The sequence below is a fragment of the Anarrhichthys ocellatus genome, unplaced genomic scaffold, assembly GCF_004355925.1.
Source record: "Anarrhichthys ocellatus isolate YVR2014 unplaced genomic scaffold, GSC_Weel_1.0 scaffold77, whole genome shotgun sequence".
Lineage (NCBI taxonomy): Eukaryota > Metazoa > Chordata > Actinopteri > Perciformes > Anarhichadidae > Anarrhichthys > Anarrhichthys ocellatus.
The window spans coordinates 902,496-922,472 of record NW_022280107.1 but is presented as its reverse complement, the minus strand read 5'-3'; the positions used below and the strand labels follow the sequence as shown (position 1 = coordinate 922,472).

General features: G+C 40.6%; 1 protein-coding gene across 1 annotated transcript in view; it reads right to left on the bottom strand.

The window, feature by feature from the left end:
- Positions 1-2,770: 2,770 nt before the first annotated feature.
- gdap2 (ganglioside induced differentiation associated protein 2) overlaps positions 2,771-19,977 on the bottom strand; it is a 27,440-nt gene continuing 10,233 nt past the window's right edge. The window contains exons 10-14 of the mRNA XM_031873949.1: positions 18,043-18,119; positions 17,581-17,720; positions 9,511-9,565; positions 8,412-8,555; positions 2,771-3,935 (exon numbers count right to left, since the gene is read on the bottom strand). Of these exons, the coding sequence (XP_031729809.1) occupies positions 3,894-3,935; positions 8,412-8,555; positions 9,511-9,565; positions 17,581-17,720; positions 18,043-18,119 (458 nt within the window). The 3' untranslated portion in view covers positions 2,771-3,893. The remainder of the gene's footprint in view (positions 3,936-8,411; positions 8,556-9,510; positions 9,566-17,580; positions 17,721-18,042; positions 18,120-19,977) is intronic.

Genomic DNA, 19,977 nt, shown 5'->3' with positions numbered 1-19,977 from the left:
CTGTGTTTTTGTTTTATTTACCTGGTTTATGCAGCACAACAGCCATGCATTGCCAACATTGTTTTGATTATTTTGCAGTTCATAAATCACTAGTATACCCGTGTGTCTCCTGCTTTCTTCCAGTTAAAGAATTGTTGTGTGACCATGTCAAAAAATGTCAGAAAAAAAAGTAAATTGTATATTATCGTACGTCACAAAAGTCATAGTACATTCAATCCAATACAAATGTATTTGTGTAGACCAGTATCACAATTTTTTGTCTGATTTACAATCTGTACAGCACACAACATCCTCCGTTCTTCAAACAATCCCCTTTACGGGGAAAAAAGAAGGAACCTCAAAGAGGTGGTGAGGAGGGCCTCAGACGTGCAACAGATGTAATAAACAAAGAATTACAAGATACATAATACATATGACAGAAATGATAAATATATTGAGTAGTAACAGCAGAAGTGATTACTATAACAGCAGCAGTGGATATCATAGAATGATGACTAACAGTGGGTGTCAGGCAGCAGGCAGGGCAGCGGTCCGGGCATCACCCGGATCCTTTGCAAACCTGCGAGGAGAGAAAACAAAGACACTCCGAAGACGAAGCCAAGATACAAACACGCCTTAATGGGACAAACATGCAAACACAGTACGAGATAAAGAAGTCATAGTATTACATGCCATAGGAAGTCATGTGCGACAGTCTTTATTTTGTAATCGTATAGTACGTAACAAAAAGTCATAAAAACGTCATAGCATGTTATAAAGTGTAATAAAAAGTCATAGTACATTATAATAAGAGTAACTTCTTCTTCCCGGATGACACCCACCCTGAAATGTTAAAATATGTGAACTGAAGGCCACAGGACGGCAGACATGTTAAAAGCTTTACGAGTAAACACTGAAGACAGATTTTCACTCCGCAGACGTTTGTCTGCAGCGAAGTCTTAATCTCTCCGACGGCCTTTAAGTTGGCAACGTTTTCCTTTTCCTCCTCCGCTGTGAGTGATGGATTTAATGTCTCCTTTGTGGCCTAAACTACAGCACAGTCCCTGGACACAGTGTGCATAGACAACAAACAACTTTTAATTTGACCTCGGTGTTGTCGCTGCTAAGAATTCTCTGGGTTTCCACAGTCGGTTAGGTCCGACTGTCCAATGGAGCAGTAGAACGCGAGGCGACGGTTTAAATAGAAGCACCAATTTGTGAACATCAAACGTCAAAAAAATCAAACAAGCATCAAACCGGACACCTGTGCTTGATTTGAAGAGTATGAAAATGTTCTTCTAGAACATCAGATGATAGATACGAGTGTTATTTATCTTTGTTTTCAGCGTCATTCTTAAATCTAAGAAGTTAACCTTTGAACTAAAAGAACAAACGGAGCCTTCAATTACAAAACAAACGCTCTTACAGAGAAAAATCATTTTAATCCATATATGTTTAAAAAAAAAAAACAGTAACCGTACTGTAAATCTTGAAATCATGAAAAGAAGATAATATACATTTCCAGGAAGTCAACGTTTGGCTCATAATATTTATACATTCAGACAAACATTTATCTGAGGTTGTGTTTTCTAAATAATCCAGAGCTGCATTATTTAACAATTCATTGTCAGATTCAGTCTTTAAATCTTTTTCTTTTTTGTAAAAGCCCTCTAGATTTCAACGCTGCTCAACTTGGAATCATCTCAGCCGGTGATTTAAAGACAATCAGTTGATTAAAGTTGTTAACATTTGATTTTGACCGCTTGCATTGATCTTTATCTCAGCCATCGAGTGAAATGTCCTGAATGATTTAAACATGTCATGCAGATTGCCTCGTTAAAGGAAACCCTCCAGTCTGGCAGCGCAAGTTAAATCAAACTACTTGTGCTTTTTGTGAAAAACACCAAGTAAAGGAGAGCTACACGATCTAATAAATGTTACGCTCCAATCGCCGAATCGGATAATTCTACTTTCTTGCATTCTGGTTTATCTGCCCTTAAAAGGACAGTTCCTCTCATCTGTAGTGCTTCTTATCAATCTGGATTGTTTCAGAGTTGGTACCTGAATCTTGGAGATATCAGCCGTTAGATGTCTGACTTCTCTCCAGTATAACAGAGCTACACGGCTAAAACTATTTGAAAAACTGCAATTTCACTTTTCCAGAAATCATGACACCGTTACTTTAGATAATCCACGGACCATGTTGTGAGCAGTTTCATTCAGGAACTACTTTCTTTCTACTGAGCCGTCACCGCCCAGACGGAAGCGCGCGTCTACTCGTGGAACGAGATGTAAACGTTGATGTAGCGTCAGCTGGTAGCTAAGCGTTAGCTAGCAGTATCGAGTACAAACGCACACTTCCATCTGCACGGTGACGCGGTCGGTGGGTGTCGTTTGGTAAAGTAGAGAATAGTTCCCACATGAAAGTGATCTTGATTAACCGGGTCGGTGGTAGATTGATCAATAGCACTACAGGCCTTCTTAATGAATATCACAAGAAGCAGAGCTGCTGAAAGACAAGATGTGACATTAACGGACAATTTGGAAACAAAAAAACGTGAAATAATTTGGTGCAGTGAGAGAATAATGTTTGTAGTTCCTATAAATGGTCGTAAAGCTGCAGACAGGAAGCACCTTCAGGCTGGTTTAACCACAGCTACGTCTCTTGATTGACTCGTGATTAGAGATTAATTTAGATTAGTGTGATTTCATTTAATTAATGACTATTGTTTAATATATATATACAAACACACACATATACACACATGCATATATATATGTACATGTACACGCGCACACACGCGCGCGCACACACACACACACACACACACACACACTTTCTGTTGATTGACTGATCCGTGAAGTGTTTTTAGTGCTAACTTTTAACATTAGTGACAGAAATCTTCCACACGAACCGTAAAGTGAAAAAAATTACAAATTACAAACCTACGAAAGGAAATGCAACAGAGCAGCAGAACTTCCACAATCCTTGAACCTTTTCCCCAAACAATGCGTGTGGATTTAAAGCGAACCCGTTGACATTTTGTGAAATGTGTTGATTTGCTCTCCTGCCAAGAGTTCGATGAGAAGAGAGATTCCTCTCATATCTGTGGCTTGAACATTAAGCTACCGGGCTTGGTTCAAATGCAAGAAAATACACTTTTAAGCACCTTTAAAGCTCATAAACTAACATTAAAGAAAAGGTGTGCTTTTTTTCCCTGCTTCCAGTCTTTATGCTAAGCTAAGCTAACAGTCTTCTGGATGTGGCTTCGTACTAATACGAGAGTGGGATCGATTGTTCTCATCGAACTCGAGGAGAGAAAGCAAATACGTTTATTTAAAAAACATTCCTTTAAGTAGCTAAATGGATAAACACAACTTTGTGATGTAAATGTTAATGTTGCACGATACCGAGCTTAGCTAACCGGCGTTTTTAACCGATTGCGACCGCAGGAGAACACAGACGTACCGAGGTGGTCATTTCCAGCGTTCTGCCGTAAAGAATGAGACGCTGTGGACATCCAGACAGAACGACGTCATCTTACTCCAACACTTTTAGTTTTTTAAAAAAGTCTGACAATACTGGGCGTGGGCGAGGACGTCACGCTCGACATGAAGCTTCATATTTAGGGATGCTTGAGGAAACTGCTGAATAAGAAACCTGGGTGTAAGGCATAATCCAGAAACCACCACCAGATCCACAAATAGTCTGTGGCGAGAGAGGGAGCGACCGCTCAGCAGACCACATGCTGCTAAATGTGGGCTGTTATATGCTTTGTCCTTCTGGCCGGGGACAGAGACGGTTCAGAGCCTTTTAAGAGGAGGTCAGAGCCGCACGAGGTCCAGAGATTACTTCCACCCGCCAGGCTGACGGCACCTCGTCATCCCGACGGGGAGCTCCGATCGGCCTCCTGTCACAGACTGGAGGACTGGGAGCGATGGTACGGTCCATTCACCTGGAGATGGAGGAGGAAAATACATTGATCGTTATCTCATTCTGGAAACTTTGAACTTCAGGCTGTTTACGCCGAGAGAAAAGGCTGCAAGTAGAGGTTGTAAAGATGTGAATAGCTTAATATATAAAGCACATAGAGCCGCGTGTTTTCCCCTCCAAGGGAACACTTGTAGACATGTTGGATGTATAGATTCCAGTGTTTTCCAATTTTTGTAAAATAAATCAGCAAAGAAATTCAACTTATTTTTCTCACAGGACAGCGACGCTACCAACATATGATCTGATAGAATATGATGCATTAATGTAGGTTAAACCAGCCAACAGGATATAAAGGAGTTGACATGCAACATACACATTAATGCAGCAGCAATATTAATCCAGATATAATAGTAAAACACTGACTTGCTTAGAATACATACACACTTCTACTTAAGTAAAGTTTGATAGAAGAACTTTTACTTGTATTGCAGTATTTTCACAGTACTTTTACTTAAAATAGTGGATCTGAATCTCTCTTCCACCCTGTGTGACAGAGTCAGCGGTTACATGAAAACAACGAACAACAGAGAACGTGTTAGGAAGAACACAAAGCCCCTCAGGGACGGTCGGCGACATGATTAGTCTCCAGCAGGTTGATAATTGATTTGTGGTGGTCGACCCTGACGGATGCGACGGGCTCAGCATCGTGAATCAGCTGCGCTCAACTAAGAAGTGGCCATGAATGCATCGCTCTGGGTGTTATGGAAGAGGAACAATGTTTTGGATGACAGATACAACAATAGTGTTAAAAGGAAAGAATTCCCTCAAGTTTTTGGCAGAATCCAACCAGAAAAGTCTCCAATATATCGTAAGAAAGGACCCAATGATTACTGTTATTACTGGGACACCGTGACTACACGATGGACTCCAGACAAAAGTTTTATAAAAGACACTAATTATTTAACCAACACCACAAGAGGTGGGCATGGGGCTGCTTGTGTTCTTGATGAAACGCCATCTTCTGTGTCTTTGTTTGCTGGACGCCTCCCGTTCTACAAAAGGTACAGTGTGCTCTTTTTCTTTTCAATGCAAAGTTCCAGGAATGATGCAACTGGTTGAGCTCAAAGGTAACTCAAGCTCACCTGTTATTCTCTCACGGCGCTTATCAGCATTGTATTATGTCATCTTACTTTGGGACGGAGTGTGTGCGTTTGTTTGTAGAGGAGGGCTGTAAGCTCTTAAAACAAGCCCTTAAAGAAAAGTTTCTTCCCCTTTAAGAAGCTTCAAACAAGCTGTGAACTCAACATGAACATATTATCGCCTTTTAACTTGATGTAGCGTGCTTGTTAGCAAACAGTTGCTTATTCAAGCTGCATTTCCACCAAAAATCTCTCCCTCTTTATTATGAATGAGTCGGGAAGCCGACAGCAAAGGCTAACTTTACTTTTTAACGTTATTAAACAAAGAGAAACGCCGTCACCTCGTCCTCGTCTGATGGTCCTGAATAGACCACTTCCTTGTTTAATGAATGAAGCGGTGCACGAGTTGAAGCAGCTTCATCGTGAGAGTTTGACCAATCAGAGACTGTCGTCCCTACAAAATCCCACCCTTTACTTTGAGAGAGTACTACCCCCGACCTGCAGGGCCTTTTTTGGGGGGTAAAATGTCCCTGTAACTTAATTTAGACTCTGGTCAATGTGGTGGAAATGCAATGACTTCCACAAAAGTTTTCTTAGTCCCTGGAAACGTTATTGCGGTCAAAAAGATCATTAAAAAATAAAAAAAAAACATTCATTTTGTCAGTCGAATATTCTTTCTTTTAGCTCCGTTTTTGGTCTCCACCAACTCCTGAGGGAAAGCTCTAGCTCTTTAGCTGCTGAACGCTCCAGTATGTTCAGCAGCTGGTCGCTAACTTTGTCCGTTTACTGTTTAGCAGGTCGAGTTTTTACAGCTTTTGCTCTGAAACCAGCTGATGCAGCCAAAAAATAACACACATGTGAACCAAAAGAGTATCGTCAGACAGCTGAAAAATAATCTGAAACTCGCTATAAAACTGTAAAGCTGAAGTTAAAAAAAATAGAATAATCAGAATCATGTTTACTATATACTCTCTCAGGAATCAAATGATCTGTGCTCACAGCCTGCATCTGATGGGATGTGTGTACTGTAAGTGTTCCTCCTTCAGTGAACAAAACGATTCACTATTTCCTGGAATCCAGGACCAGAACCGTAACTCAACCCAGTAGAGTAAACTATTTCTGGGTAACAGCAACACCCAGGTGTTGATTTGAATCTTACTGCCCAGTTTACCGGCTGGCTGCAGGGCTGAAACATGGGGAAATGCACCGTACACCCTTTGTGTTCTCATGAAGACTAAAGTTGACCTAAAAATAAGTTCCCGATGAGTAAGTGAAGCCATTGAGAACACTACAGGGCTTTGCACACCGCACTTAGCCCCCCAGGTGTTTGCTTTCATACCAGACAAACATGGTGGAAACTTTTTAAACAAACCCCCGAAGACGGCTACGAGTCATACAATGTTCAGTCAATATGATATTAACGTCCATACTGCACCGTTTGTCAGACAAAGTATATCCTAAGAACAGGTGGTGCAACCTGTAGGTGTAGAGTAGAGCTCTGTTTCTGGAACAGATAGTGCTCAAGTGTTTATTTATTCATGTAATGTTCACAGTGAGCCTAAAATAAAAAAAGGTACCATGAAATAAAACTACCCCAAAAATGCATTTATATATCAAAATCCAATCTTAATCAAATGGTGCATGGGTCTGAAATCATGGTCTCCATTTGTGCCCATGTGCAGTCCAAGTGACTGAAATTCAATGATTTCAAAGAGGCCGTTTCCCCAAACTAGACACGCCAACATTCCTTGGCGGAGCTTTTGAACCGTCATCAATAAGTCGCTCACGATGTTGAATCGTGTCCCGACATCTTTGTTTCATGCGTTCACGTGTCACCACTGACATCGTCAAAGTAGTTTCATGGAAAACTTGTTTGAATCCTGACAGAAGAAACCAAAACGAGCTAAAAGGTCGACTGGACCGAATACTTCCTCAATCCTCAATCCTCCACGCGGGAAAAGACACATTTATACGTTTTATCGGCCAACACACACTGAGAATCAGATGTCGATCACGGATCATTAGGAACACAAACAAGTGTTTTATGCGTCTCAGAAACTGGACATGAAAACCTAGCTGGCTTAAACTCAGAACATTCAGACTGCAACACTTTCCTGAAAGCTATCGATACCAATGACCTCATTTAATTATCTTCACATCAGATCCCAACGTTTCAAAGGGAAATCAACACAACCTGGACATTCTCAGTTAAACCGTGTATAGGTTAACTGATTTATAGGCGATACTTCTGGAAAATGCACACAAACACAAAAGCTGTTTGTTTCCCCGTTTCCTTCCTCCTCTGGTTTACATCAGTGAGAAGATGAGGAACATCAAGCAGAGATAAATGAACAGTCGTTTTGTCCTCATTCACGTTCTCAAAACAGCTGATGAATAAGAGCTCGGAGTCAAATAAACAGGGGTGTAAACTCGTTTCAGTGTTTAGATTTGAAATCTGCGAGAGGTTAGGTTTCCATTAAAACACAATAAACCGGAGAGCGGATGTGAGGCAATAAAGTATGGAACTGGAAACACAGCATTGTGACTCCTGTGAATGCTAAAGACTTATGGGAAATACAAAAAGGAGGCTGCAGACACAAACACTCAAATATATACACACACACACACACACACACACACACACACACACACACACACACACACACACAAGTCACTGATTAGAATTTTTAGACATCAGAGCTCTTTAAAGCTGCAATATACGTCTTTTTTAAGGTAAAACACAGGGTACCCATGGTGGAGGAGGAGAAACGCTTTTCAACCAAAGCTTCATGTGTTAAAGCTGCATTCTCTCTAGTGTCCACCAGGGGGCGACTCCTCTGGTTGTATAGTATGAGAAAATGACTACTTCTCTCTTGATTTATTACCTCAGTAAACATTGTAAACATGAGTTTATGGTCTCAATCTCTAGTTTCAAGTCTTCTTCAATACAGCATGATGTTCATTTAGTACATTATGGTCCATTTAGAGTCAGACAGACCATAAAGCAGAGTATGCTTTAGGGCGGGGCTACACAGTGATCGACAGGTCTCACGGTGTCTCTTTGTCACTCCTCCGCAGTCCAAATATGGTCACTTCCTATTTAAGGGTTGTTGAAAGCCAAGATGGATACCTTTTTTCATCTAATGCGATAATAATGTATCGTTACCTTTAAATCCAAAATGACAACTTAAGAGGATTTCAGGAATTTCTCGATGGAGGTTTTAGGAAGATTTCCATAAAGACTGAGATCTATACAGTATATAGTACAGTCATATAATAGTGTGACATGGTTATAGATTACGTGCCAATGACTTATTGTTATGGTTAAATCTACCTCTCTGTGTATTTGCGCCGCTTACCCGTGCGTCGTACTCCAGGACAAACGGAGGGATGTCGATCTGATCGGGTTTGATGCAGGTGAAGAGCTGCTGCAGGTTGTCCAGGTAGCGAACCTTGTCCTTCACCCCCGACACACTGAAGGTGGTGAAGAACCACGTTGAGACCTGGAATGAGGAAGAAGAAAGAGAGCGGAAATAAGAAAACGGGACACAACTCTATAAAGTAAACAGCTAGATGAATCCTAATGGACCTTTAATGATCCCTGAGGAGACGTTTGGCAAACGGAGCAACGAGGACTGAGATTCCAGAAAACAGCGAAGAAAGGGATATAAATCAGAAAGCACTCTGACGACAAATCTCAGCCAAGGCTGCACCATTCTCTAGAATCATTATTTTAAATCATAAAAGTAAAGTATTTGCAAGTTTTTGATTTTTGCATCTGGATCAGCATCTAAACACATTTTTGGATAATACCTCATATTGGGAAAGTTAGCCGCTAATTTTTGCAAGGTTGCTGTGTTTTATTTTGCATTTATTGTTGCCAGTCATGGCAGGTTATGTGAAGTAAGACACAATCAGTAACACATTTACCAAAGAAAGTATCGTAAAAAAACATTACATGTAAAGAAATTATTTAGTTTAAATGTCACCCAAATGTTTTGGGGTGAAGATTGAACATTTTTTAATTGTGGAACATATCTCAATGGAAATGAACATAAATAATATACATTATTTTTGCCTTTACGAGCCAAAGTTTACATTTGGCGATAGATAGCCAGCTAGCAACGAGCTAACAGACAGACGGACCGGTTGGATACATTCGCTCTTTGGATAATATTGATGAATTTCAACTCTCTGTGCGTAACTTTGTCGACCCTTCTGGCAGCAAGAGAAATTTAAAAAAATAGTTGTATGCTGTTGAATGTTCCCCAATATCATTTATTGTCAACGTTAGAAGAGTTAAACCGGAATGACGAATAAAATTGCGTGAGAACAGGAAGTGGAAATAGTGGGCGGGGCAGCACAAGGTAAACACATTGATATTAATCCTCTAGGCCTGAATACGGAGCAAGCTCTTTTGACACAACAAAAGATCAATAACACAAACAAGACTCTTACCTTAGAGCGGAATGTTGGATGCACGAAGTAGAAGGCCTTTAAATTATTCTTAAACCTGCAAGAACATAAAACAGGAACCTTCAGGGTGAATACTTCACAGCAAGGAATGACTCAGAAGACAAAGACGATGACAAAGATCAAGAGAAGCTCTACCAGGCCCTGGATGTTTGAGGATAATCTGATCAAAGTGTGTAGTTCTTCCTTCTCAACAGCTGGAAATATTTTCCCAGACAAATGCACAAATTCCTCCCGTTTGGGTAACATTTGCTATAAAATCGAACCATCTATGAGTGGTCTGTTTTTAAAGGCCAGTGAAGTTTAATCACTGCTGTCTCACGACATTCAGTAACAAAAGTGCAAAACTGACTTTTCAGCTGGACTCTGTATTTTTAACCACACCAGCAGTGGTTCATCTAAAGTCAACAACTATTGAATGGATTGTCATTAGCGGCGTAACAGACAGTTGTTGATCTGTAACGATCCCCCTCGCGGTTCGGCACGCATGTGAACCGTGGATTAAATCCACACTTTAACGTTGACTAACCATCACAGTGTGAAATAAAGTTTTACTGACAATCGTTATCCTCAATTATTCAGTAGAACATGTGTTTCTAGTCTCTGATCATGTTTCATTGTAAACAACCAATCAGGGTTTAAACCAACAGAGGAGAGCTAGTAACGTTAGCAGCACCGCTAATGGCTAACCAACAGGAGGAGAGCTAGTAACGTTAGCAGCACCGCCAACGGCTAACCAACAGGAGGAGAGCTAGTAACGTTAGCAGCACCGCTAACGGCTAACCAACGGAGGAGAGCTAGTAACGTTAGCAGCACCGCTAACGGCTAACCAACAATCTTTTGTTTCCGTATCATTTGAATATTGTGTTTTTATGAAGAAAATAAAACCACTTTAAATGAATTAAAGAATAACAATTATTTGTATTTTTGATGGTTTACTGACTTCAGAGTGGATGAAATGATTTTTGAGACGATGACAAAAAAATAAATACTCTGGATCCTTGTAGAGCAGCTGCTGTAATCAAACAACAGAGGGATCTGTATCCGTTTAACCCAATGATCGGCAATTAGTGTCCACGTGATCAGGGATCTATAGAAGTTATATTTGCTCCTTTTTTTTCTGTGCTGATCCGATCTGTGAACCGATCCGCACCGTGAGTTTTATGATCCGTTGCATCTCTAATTGGAAAATACATTCATGGTCCCCAGAGGGTTATTTCTGATTATTTGAGGTTTTGCGGCTACCTTGAATTTTCCTCCGGTGCTGCCATGATGTCAAAATACATTCACAATGTATTGTAAGTAATAATAGGATATCCATGGATTATCTTATGGCCTTTCCTCCAGCATCACCCACAAATCAAATCTGACTGCAAGATATCACAGAATTACATCCAAATTTGTATTTTTTTTAAATGCCGACATCTGTCCGAGTTGATGTTTCTGTAATATTCTGTATTGGACAGATGTGTTTACTTGTTGCACTAAGCTGCAACAATCAGAACTAATCAATTCTCAGAACTGAAGTTAAACTTGTCCACAAGGTTGAGCCAAAACAGCCTACAAAGAAAACTCCTTTTAGTCGCTCTAGTCTCCATGATCTCATACCCTGAGCTCACGGCCAGAGGCGAGGATGGGAATAGATCGGTAAATGGAGAGCTTCACCTTCAGACAAAGTTCTCCATTTACAGTCTTGGTAGCCAAAACCACCAGATGGTGCACCAATCCAGCCGGTCAATCTCACATCACCTCACCATCACTCATGAAAAAGGACCTCAAGACACGTGAACTCCTTTCTCAAAAGGGGGCAGCAACCCCAGACCCAATCCACCGGTTCTCTGGCAAAGCACCATGAACTCAGAACTGGAGGCGTTGACCCCCCCTCGGCTGCAAACCGACCACAGTGCGAGCTGGAGGTCTCGGTCCTCTGAAGCAAGGAAACCACATCGTTGGGAGGAAAGGTTTGCCAGTTGAGATTCACTGGCCTTGATTTCACCCACTGGGTGAATCTGGGACAACAACAAACCTGCAGAAACCTAAACTGTACTCGCGAACCAAATCTCAGTTATTTTCAAATCGGGTCATCTTTCATCAACTCAGCACTGTTAGAGGACACTTGGCAGCTCATTTCACGGCAGTACTCTGACAATAACGCGCCACATTTGTGACCGTTGGCATCGTCATGCTACACACAGTGGTGGTCTGGTTGTGGTGAGCTGCATCTGGTGATATAACGCAAAACAGTCGACCTCCAGAGGGAGGAACTGGATCTTTTAGCTGACAAACTAACTCAGACGGGTATCAGGAGTCCTGCACCATGACGTGGGGCTTCTGCTTTGGTCCAGCTCAGGACCCCTGGGAGTCCACAGTAATGATCTCCCTCATCTGTCTCCCGGAGAAAGTAATCAACGACTCCCCACTTAGTTTTGGAAACTTTGGTGTGTTCATGTTTGGCTTTAGTCTTCTGGTTAAGTTCGTCTGGAGCCAAAATGCATCTGCAGCCAATCAATAGCTTGATGTGTTGAATGCTGGCCGTGCAGGGCCAGGGCTAGTGGTTGTATTGTCTATGTAGCTGCCTCAACAAGCCAAAAGAGCAGCAACTGCTTGAAAAGTGACTTATAAGTTTGGGCATGAGTAGAAACTGTACAACTTTAACAACGTTCACGATTAAAGTTGTGTTTATATGAAATGTGACCCATGAACATGATCTGAAACAGACTTTTGTGCTGCTTGCAGAGGAGAATAAGTACAACAAGTACCCGAGAAAAGGGTTCGATTCCCACTGGAGCTATCCGGCCCCACAAAAGTTTATTATACACAACCGCTTAAAAGTTTGGAATCAGCCGATGTTTTTCTTCTTTCCATCAATAAGAAATATTTTAACAGAGAAAAAAACTGTATAATTCAGACGCCAAATGTTTTATTTAAATTTTAAATAGTGTGACCTCAAAGTTAGAAGAATGAACCGATTCAAACTTCCATTCGGTCGATGTCCCCACAGTGTTGCATGAGAGGGGAGAAGACTGTTGGAACTTGGATGTTGAATTTAATTTCCAGTCCAGAAAAGTGTAAAAACCCATAGTTATTATTATTGAACCACAACGGTGAAGCTAGGCTCTAAATATTGAGCAGATCTGTCTTTTCTTTGGGCCTTCAGCGGACCACTCAATGGTTAGATTGAAGAGGTTTAAACTGATTCTTCAGTCCATAGAAGAGCTTTGTCTCAGCACACTCTTATAGCACCCAATAATTTGTTCAAACCAGGCGGCAACCTCCTGTTCTGCTGAATGAAGCCGATGCGTCATGTATTAAAGCTACATTCTCTTGAATGTCCACCAGGGGGCGACTCCTCTGGTTGTATAGAAGTCTATGAGAAAATGACTACTTCTCTCTTGATTTATTACCTCAGTAAACATTGTAAACATGAGTTTATGGTCTCAATCTCTAGTTTCAAGTCTTCAATACAGCATGATGTTCATTTAGTAAATTATGGTCCATTTAGAGTCAAACAGACCATAAAGCAGGGGATGCTTTAGGGGTGGGGCTTACTGTGATTGACAGGTGTCTACCAGAGACGTATACGGCGTCTCTACGTCACTCTTCCACATTCAAAATATGGTCACTTCCATGTATCTGTTGCAAACACATGGCGACGGACGTAATCCAAGATGGCAACGCCGAAATCGTGGACGTCCCGATGACAACGTCCACTTCTTATATACAGTCTATGGTTCACAGAGGACGGATAGAGCGTTTCCAGACTCCAGCTTTTTCAAACCAGGTATTTCCTACAGGAAACTGTGCTGGGTATCGTTTTAAAAAATGACGATGCTTGTACCATTACCAGTATCCTCAAAGTCACCCCGATACCAATAGAGTACTTCATACCCATCATGTGAATGGAAGCCGTGTGTGTCCCGAGCCAATCACTGCCGTCCTCGACCCACTGCGTTGGGACCGACAAGCTAGCATGACATGGTGGGTATCAATGCATCACCTTCCCTCCAGCTCTAAACCTGAGCCTGCTACAGTCTGACAGGTAGTACAGTTGTGGATGGCGGCGTCCACAAGGAGCAGAAGAGGTTTAATAACCTTGACATTTAATGGCGATTAGCATTAAACCCCCGAGCTGCAACTCTCCGAGATGACTCAGCGACGGTGCGGTCGTGGATAACCACGGTCATGTTTAAATGGGGTTTCCCTCTTCTGATGAAAGGGGAAGTTCAATGAAGGTGTCTTCATTCATATTCTTGTATTTTGTGTGGCACTCTCTCGTAATTCTCCACTGTGACTAAAAATAACCAGCAGATGACTTATACAGCCGCTGGGTGACACATTTAAAGCAGGCAAACATGAGGAATATGCTCCTACATTGTAGAGTCTTGAGGGCTTAACTGACTGAATTTTCCAGACAGAAAAAGTTTAAGAAAGCTGCGACGAAACCAACTGAATGAGCCGACTCAGAAAGTAATGAATGAGAGAAACGCGGGGGTTGAAATGACTGCATGGAGTTTCCCACTGACACAGGAAGCTTGTTTGGTTGTGGTTACTAGCAACTAGAAACTAGAAACGTTTAACCCATTGAGCTCTGGAGTTTCTCTGCAAGTCAGTTAGAAAAATAATAAATGATTTTGTAGTTTCCATGTAGATGCACAATTTCCTCCAGTTTGAGTAACATTTGTTAAAAAAAAACCTCCCAGTTGTTTCAGGAAATGATGAAGCCTTTTATTGTTAAACTAAACTATTCGTGATCTGCTCTTTAAAATCAATCAAGCGGATACAAGTTGAATCACTGCTGTGTCATCGTTCAGCTAGAGACTAAACTGAACTTTCTTTCTATGAACATGTCGACAACTTCATGGCCCTGTTTAGGAATGACATGTTGTATTTTAGGTAGAGCTTAAAAATGAAACATACTTTGGGGCATAAAGGTGGAACACCAAGTAAAGACGCTTACTTTACAAAGGAAACATATTTGATTGGAGTTACTAGAAAAATAAACCAGAACGGTTTAATTCACTTTATCTCTGGAACGATGACAGTTTATCCTATTTTTGTTTTTTGTGCCTTCATGTTGAAGGGTGCTAAACAATAAACTTCGTTCAGATTATTAAAGATTGTTAGATGTGATGATCAAGTGGATCACGCTAAAAAAAACACTGAAATGTTTTTTCCATGAATGCACCAAACAAGAAAATCTCTATAGCATAATTTTAAAAACACGTTTATTCTGAAATTCAGGCAGATATATCTTTGGTTTTTGGACAACCTAGTTCCTGGACTATAAGTAGCCTGGAGTCACACTGTGCTGAAGAACATTATTATCACAGAGCTGTGGTTTCTACTCTGATCTCCATGTGGAACTGTAAACACTTCTGGTTTTTATTTGGAGGATGTGGCTCCTATTTAGCTCAATGAAATAAAGAAAGCTCGTCAACGGTGAACCTCACAGCAGGATGTCTGGTACCGATACAACATCTGACTCTTTGTGTACAGTACTTGATGCGACGATGACACAGCGCATTAAAAAGCTTGAATAAAAACAATCTTTGAAGTTTCTTATTAGAAATCCCTGATTTAGATCCAGGCATCTGTCGCATGTTTGATAGAGCGAAGCTGGCAGACAGATTATCATCCGTATGTTGAATTATGTTGAAAGTTTGTCTTCAAATGTAAGACACTGGCTCCATCCTACATTTATCGAGAGTCAGATACGTGCGATTCGGTTTTAATTTAAACCCTCCGAACCACAAAACAATAAACCATTTATCAAAGTCAGAAGCTGTAGGAACAGACACCATCATTGGATTTACAACTTTAACGACCGACTTTAAACACATCATCTGTGACAAACGCACCCTTCAAGAAAAGCAACAAATTCAAAGCTTTAAAATTTTTTATCAAAATCACTTTAGTCTACGTCTCACTTTTGCAATATTTTACCCAAAATAAATCGTTTGCAGTCACTGGATCCGGTGAAAAACATCAAATTCCTATTTGAGAGGAACTATTGACGACTTTAAACGCCAATTAAGAAAACTCTGCAGGATGAGACAAACATTTTGTTCCTCACTCAAAACCAATAGATCGTTTGATTTAATGATGATGAAATTATTTAGTGCCCCATATGGTGGAGTGGGATTAAACTAAAAACAGCTTCATCCCATGATCCAATATAAATTCCACTGTTTTCCTTTTTCAAAAAACAAAACAAGTGATCAAATAAATTCAACTTCAAGCGTCTTTATTTCCGAGCAATGAGCCACTGAAAGGCCCATTCTTCAACTTAATCACAAATAAAGTCAGACTATCATCTCTGTGTGCGATTCCTTTGTCTGTCCAGAGCTATTTCAGTGCTTTCAAAACTTTCTGATTAAGGCCGAGTCACAGCCGATACATCATCCTCAAAACACACATCCAAGTTTGGGTTTCCTGTTCCAAATATGGCCGCCAGATTTCCAAAACACACAGCAAAAAAACCCAAAAGTGTTTTCCAGCTCGTTTTGCTGTTCCAAGCGTCTAAACACTGTAAGCTTGGCGGCGTCACACCGTGGCAGCAACAATGCACGTGAACTCCGACGCAGCTGCAGACGTCTGACTGACTGAGAGCCAAACGAGGGTCAAATGACACAAGATGTTGCATTTGATCACATCCAGCTACGGATTTGACTGTGAGAAGTCTCTCATTTCTGCACTTTTACATTTAAATTAAGATATTTTCAAACTTAGTGTTTCCATTACAATAAACAGAGAAACGTCAAAAAACGCCAGCGAGCTGCCGTCAGACCGCCGTTCCATCTGGAGGTTTTCCCACCATTTCTTAAAAAACGCCTCACGATTTATGTTTATAGATACGCAGTTCTGGGTGTTAAAGAGCGGAGACGCTGCCGGGCCGGCCGGCCGCGCGGAGTTAGCCAAATGACTGCAAACCCAGAACATACAGCACAGAACATTAAAGCCGTGCCCTTGCGTGGGAGGGAGGTTAAAGCAATAAGAGCTGCAGAGTTTTCTCAGAGGGACGAGACACAACTGAGAGGAGAGACTAAAACAATGGGAACTAAGCTAACGCTGCTTTATATTGGACTTCAAAGTAATCTCATTTCACAACATGTGGTGCTTTGAACCAAAATGACAAGTCCAATTATAGGAAAATGTAAAAATGTTCGTACAAAATGTCACAAAATCGATGAAACGTATTTGGTGTAAGGTTTAGATTATCTGACTTTTTGTCTGGTGATGTTCTGTTATGGTGGGCCGGTCGCCACGGTCAAAACAAAAAGAACTAATAACTACGTCGTAACTTAGGTTCAACGAGTACGAGAACTGCAGGAGGAGGAGGAGGAGGGAGTGAGACAATGACTGATTTTTAGAGCTTAGAAAAACGCAGTGATGATACAGACATTTCATACACAAGGCGTTCGTTAATATTCTGCTTGTCAGACTAGAAAATCCAGTCTTCAGTGACCATATTCAGACTGAGGAGGAGTGACGTAGAGATGCCGTATACGTCTCTGGTAGAGACCTGTCAATCACTGTGTAGCCCCGCCCTAAAGCATCCCCTGCTTTATGGTCTGTTTGACTCTAAATGGACCATAATGTACTAAATGAACATCATGCTGTATTGAAGAAGACTTGAAACTAGAGATTGAGACCATAAACTCATGTTTACAATGTTTACTGAGGTAATAAATCAAGAGAGAAGTAGAGTCATTTTCTCATAGACTTCTATACAACCAGAGGAGTCGCCCCCTGGTGGACATTAGAGAGAATGCAGCTTTAAGACACTTTCGTATCGACTTAACTCGGAAGAACCGGAGGTTGCGGCCTGGACAGTAACAGCAATTGCTGTATATTTGACTGGACTGAACTTTCTCTTCAGAGTCTGGATTCAGGCGGACACTTGCAAATCCTCTTTCCCACCATGAATACTTAAATAAATTCTCTGTCCCAGTAAGAAAGGGTTAAAGGAAAAGGTCCCATCTATGCACCGCTCCCAGAGGACGTTACTCAGACCAGAAGCTCATTTTAACGAGGAGTGTGAAAGGTCAGACTGACTTGGCGTCCACGATGTCGTAGAGGTTCTTGAGGAAGTCGGAGTCCAGGTGGTTGTGCTCGCCGGTCAGCGTGTGGAAGTAAACCATCACGTATTCCTTCACTGTGATGTGGTCCATGACGTGGATGAAGTACAGCAGCGCCTGCACACGAAAAATTGGTCACTCTTGTGTTTGTTTTATAAATAAGTTTTAGTTTCTTTTGGTTCAAGTTTGGCTGTTTTTGGTAGATGATGGTGAGCTTTAATAAAGAACAGATGTTATACATTTGTCTATACTATATTGTATAAAAATATGGAATACAAACTTGTGCACACAAATTAAATATATTATTCTCACACACACACACACACACACACACACACACACACACACACACACACACACACACAGTCAATCTTTGGTGTGTGTGTGTGTAACATCAATAAAAGGCTTTTATTTTGAAATAAGCATCCTGTTTTGTTACCTTTTCGATGTCAATGAGGGTCACTGGGATGTTTCGTCCAACCAAAATCATCACTGTCCTGCCACACATGTCCATACCTGGGGACACACATTAACAGGTCACACACACACTGTTCTTTTTCTGTTAACAATGTTCTGAATGTAGATAATCAATAACATTAATCATCTATCACATGCTATAACATTCATTTGTTGCAGCTTCTCAAAAGTGAGTATTTTCTTTGTCATTATGAATTTAACATCTTTGTGTTTTTGAACAAAAGAAGACATTTTAAGACGTCACTGTGGGCTCTGACAACTTGTGACATTTTATAGAATATAATTGAAATTTATTTATTCTCTGAAGAAATCAACATATGAACTGAGGAGTGAAAACATTTACACCGGCAGATGGAATCAGAGGCTGATGGAGGTAAAATCTCTCATATTTTACGTTATAACTTAAGTTACGCATCTGTAAATGTTGCAGATGTTTCCTGCACGACCAACATCATCACAGATTTAATTTAAAGTCATTAATTGATTAACTTACTTAAATTACAGCTTTTGATGATCAGTACGTAAAATATAATAATCTTGGGCTCTGCGAACATTTTTCACTGTTTTCCGATATGTTAAAGACTAAACAAATATATTCTTTAAATAACCGTTAGTTGCAGCTTTAATCAATTTGCAAATATCTCAGTTATCACTCTGGTGTATTCCACAACATATGAGTAACAGTTGTTTGAATCTGACGGCCTGTAAAAGCCTTTTATGTGAACAGCTGAGCTCGGAGCTCTTCAGCGTTCTGTTCACCGGCTCTCTCTTTGTGAACGAGAAGCGACGACGTCTCTCTGGAAGAGACGAGAGGCGGTCGTCACTGCAGCAGCTTTAGCCTCATCGCATGCGTCTCTGAGGATGTTCTTGATTCTGTGGTGAAATTCTTCTTCTATTCATGTTCTCTGTGTCCAGTCCTCCCACATAGCTGTTCTATTAATTCAGTATTTGTGGTTTCCTGATGAGAACACGATCCTTTCCTTCCATGAAAGACGAACGTCGTTAATCACGTCTTTACTCTGCTGGTCTCACTTTACTCCATCGCACTGAAGCCCAACACTTCAGATGCTTTGTTTTAAACTCTAGTTTTGATGAAAACATTTCATTTAAACTGCATTTCTTTCATCTGAAAAGAAACTTAACCTTGAATATTTCTGCAAACACATTCATTGTTTAAGTAATCAGCCTATTTTGAGCACCAGATATCACAATAGAAAACTAATCTTGTGAAATAGACCTGTCACTAGAGGACGTATTGATAAGCAGGTAAATAAAACTGAAGCCTCGAGTCATCTTCATCCTCATGACACCTAACCACAAGAAGAAAAGCATCGTATTCTCTTCTTCTGATTGTTTTTATACAGTAGTTACATTAGTTTTCTGCCATTTATTGTCTTTAATTTCACTTAATTATCATTGAGATTCAACTGAAACATTCTGAAATATGTAAATGAGGCACTATCTTATTAAATGTGTGCTGATTTGCATACATTTAATCTGAACATTGGATTCAACATTCTTGATTCATGTTGACATATTAGAGTCAAAAGCTTTTACAGATGGAATTTTGGAAATCTCTTTGAAATCACTGCATTAATCAGAAAATACTGTAAACAGACAAAAATACAAACAAACATTCTCTCCATGTTTTAAGTTCTAAAATGTATAAATGAGTCTCTGAATGATGAGTGAACTAACCCCTCTGTGTGAACCTTCAGCACACAGAGAGGAATGAACGAGTGAAGTTTGGTGAATGTAAGAGCTGCTGAAGTGGAGATTTATCATCAGAGTCTGAGAACAAACTCATTGAGAGGAAACGTCCTTTAAAGAGACGTTTAGTTCCATTACAGACATTTAGAGACTCTACAGGTGAACACATGAACTCATGATATCACCA